General features: G+C 39.7%; 1 protein-coding gene across 1 annotated transcript in view; it reads left to right on the top strand.

Annotated features, from left to right (window-relative positions):
* Nucleotides 1–2,223, top strand: part of smoc1 (SPARC related modular calcium binding 1) — a gene marked incomplete at its 5' end in the record, with an annotated part of 31,594 nt that overhangs the window by 12,194 nt on the left and 17,177 nt on the right. The window contains 1 exon segment of the mRNA XM_014033524.1: nt 1,212–1,286. Coding sequence (XP_013888978.1) covers nt 1,212–1,286 — 75 coding nt within the window.

The raw sequence follows: 2,223 nt of genomic DNA, 5'->3' as shown, positions 1-2,223 counted from the left end.
CCACAGACCAAAAACATGACTGTTAGGTTAATTGATAACTCTAAATTGTCCCTAGGTGTGAGTGAGAGAGTGAATGGTTGTTTGTCTCGTGTGTCTCTGTGATGGATTTGTGACCTGTCCAGGGTGTACCCCGCCCCTCACACTGTGACTGCTGGATATGGGCACCAGTGACCCACGCAACCCTGAAAAGGAAGAAGCGTGTACAGAAGATGGATGGATYYATGATGTTTCATCAACTTTTAAACCATGAAGATTAGTTTAGTTAAATAAGATTTTTACACACAAAAAACCATACATAGCTGAAATCATACTGTGGGAGAAAAGACATCTGCCCTCTTTTCTTCTCTAACTTTGATAAACATTCTTTGATTATTAAAATTAGTAATAACTTTCAGTTAAGAGAACAATGAATCAAATAAGACGAAGATTCTTCTGTTTATTATCTGATTAAGAAAAAGAGAATGTCTCTTTGAGAAGTTAAGGCGACCTGGGGTGGTCTAGATTCAGTTCTGAGTGGAACAGAGTTTTCCATCCATCCATTTTCTGTACACGCTTCTTCCTTTTCAGGGTTGCGTGGGTCACTGGTGCCCATATCCAGCAGTCACAGTGCGAGGGGCAGGGTACACCCTGGACAGGTTGCAAGTCCATCACAGAGTTTTTGTCCCTTTAAAGGTCCATCAGAGGTTTGAGGTCCAAGACGGTTTCCTTGATTATTTCACTCGAGGTGACCCCTACAGGGGTATTCATTCTCTTCATGCTGTACCCAATTATTCAGGTGTTTATTAGTTGCCCAGTAGTAGTACAGGAGGTTAGGTAGTGCCATTTGTGGGTCTCTGTAAGACTTGATGGCACAGCTGACTTTGTCTGCTCAGAGGTTGTAAAAATATCAATTTATTGTTTGTATATAAAAATCACCAAAACATGTTCATTTGAATAATCAAACTCTGTATAAATCAGTTCTTTTTTTTTCCAAAAAATGTGTGTAACTCTTCATTTATTTTTTTCGTTATCTTGATAATGAAATAAAGGTTGACCTCGACTGTGGGACAGGTGGGGAGTAGTGAGAGAGTGGGTGGGCTCAGCTTTGCTTGGAAGTAAGGAAGGGGGCTTTGAGGAAAATCGATTGGGAACCACTGATCTAGCTAATGAAAAGTTCCTAAACTTGTGATCTCCTTAATGTGTGAAAACTGATTGTGTTTGTGTCTCTGCAGAAATAACTGCTCCAACGCTCTGGAACCTGGTTTATAAGGAGAATAAACAAAACAACTCCACCTCCAGAAAGCAAGGTGAGAACTGACACTGACTGTGAGAGCAGGATATTTTCCTTCTTCATACAACCTCTTTAGTTGTTATAAAACTAATAAGCAAAGGTTTTTTGTTTTTGACCATACTGTTCTTGGTTATATAAACTATAAACACTCCTGAACAGCTTACAACTATAAACCATTAGCTATGTACTGATATTCATAAGTTAGAAAATACAATTATATTAGCTGTAGTAATGCTTTGTCTGTGTGAGAACACTAGAGTAGTCAGAAATAAACCACAAATACTTGACGAGAACACACAAACTCCACATATAAAGACCCAGCTGACCGTTGAGCCTGTAACTGCAAGGCAGCAGTGCTAAAAGTTAGATCAGATGAGAAGTTCTGCTCCTCCACATCCAGAGGACCGGTTGAGCTGGTTTAGGCATCTGGTAAGGATGGCCCTTGGACAAAGACCCAGGACACTTGGAGAGACAGTTGGATCAGGAACACCTTGGAATCCTCCTGGCTAAGTTGGAAGAAGTGGCTGTGGACAAAGATGAGCAGACTCTCTGCTCAAGCTCCTGTGACTCGAATCTGAAACAAGCAGCCAGTGATGGATGGAGTCAAGTCTGAAAAGTAGACAGAGTGCCAGCCTCACTGACGGAAACTGGAAGTTGGCTTTACAAGAAGGACCCTGATACAGTGGGGTGTGAAAGTTTGTGAACCCTTTTCCTGATTTACCTTTATAAATCACTGATTGGATAAAAACATTAGTTAAATATATCATATAGGGGACAAACACAGTGATATTTGAGAAGTGAAATGAAGTTTATATGATTTACAGAAAGTGTGCAATAATTGTTTAAACAAAATTAGTTAGGTGTATAAATTTGGGCACCGTTTTCGTTTTATTGATTTCAAAACCTTTAGAACTAATTATAGGAACTTAAATTTGTTTTGGTAAGTTCAGCGA

The sequence above is a fragment of the Austrofundulus limnaeus genome, unplaced genomic scaffold (genome assembly GCF_001266775.1).
Source record: "Austrofundulus limnaeus strain Quisiro unplaced genomic scaffold, Austrofundulus_limnaeus-1.0 Scaffold1765, whole genome shotgun sequence".
In the NCBI taxonomy this organism is placed as follows: domain Eukaryota; kingdom Metazoa; phylum Chordata; class Actinopteri; order Cyprinodontiformes; family Rivulidae; genus Austrofundulus; species Austrofundulus limnaeus.
The sequence above is the reverse complement of the archived record's forward strand: the minus strand, read 5'-3'. Positions and strand labels throughout refer to the sequence as shown.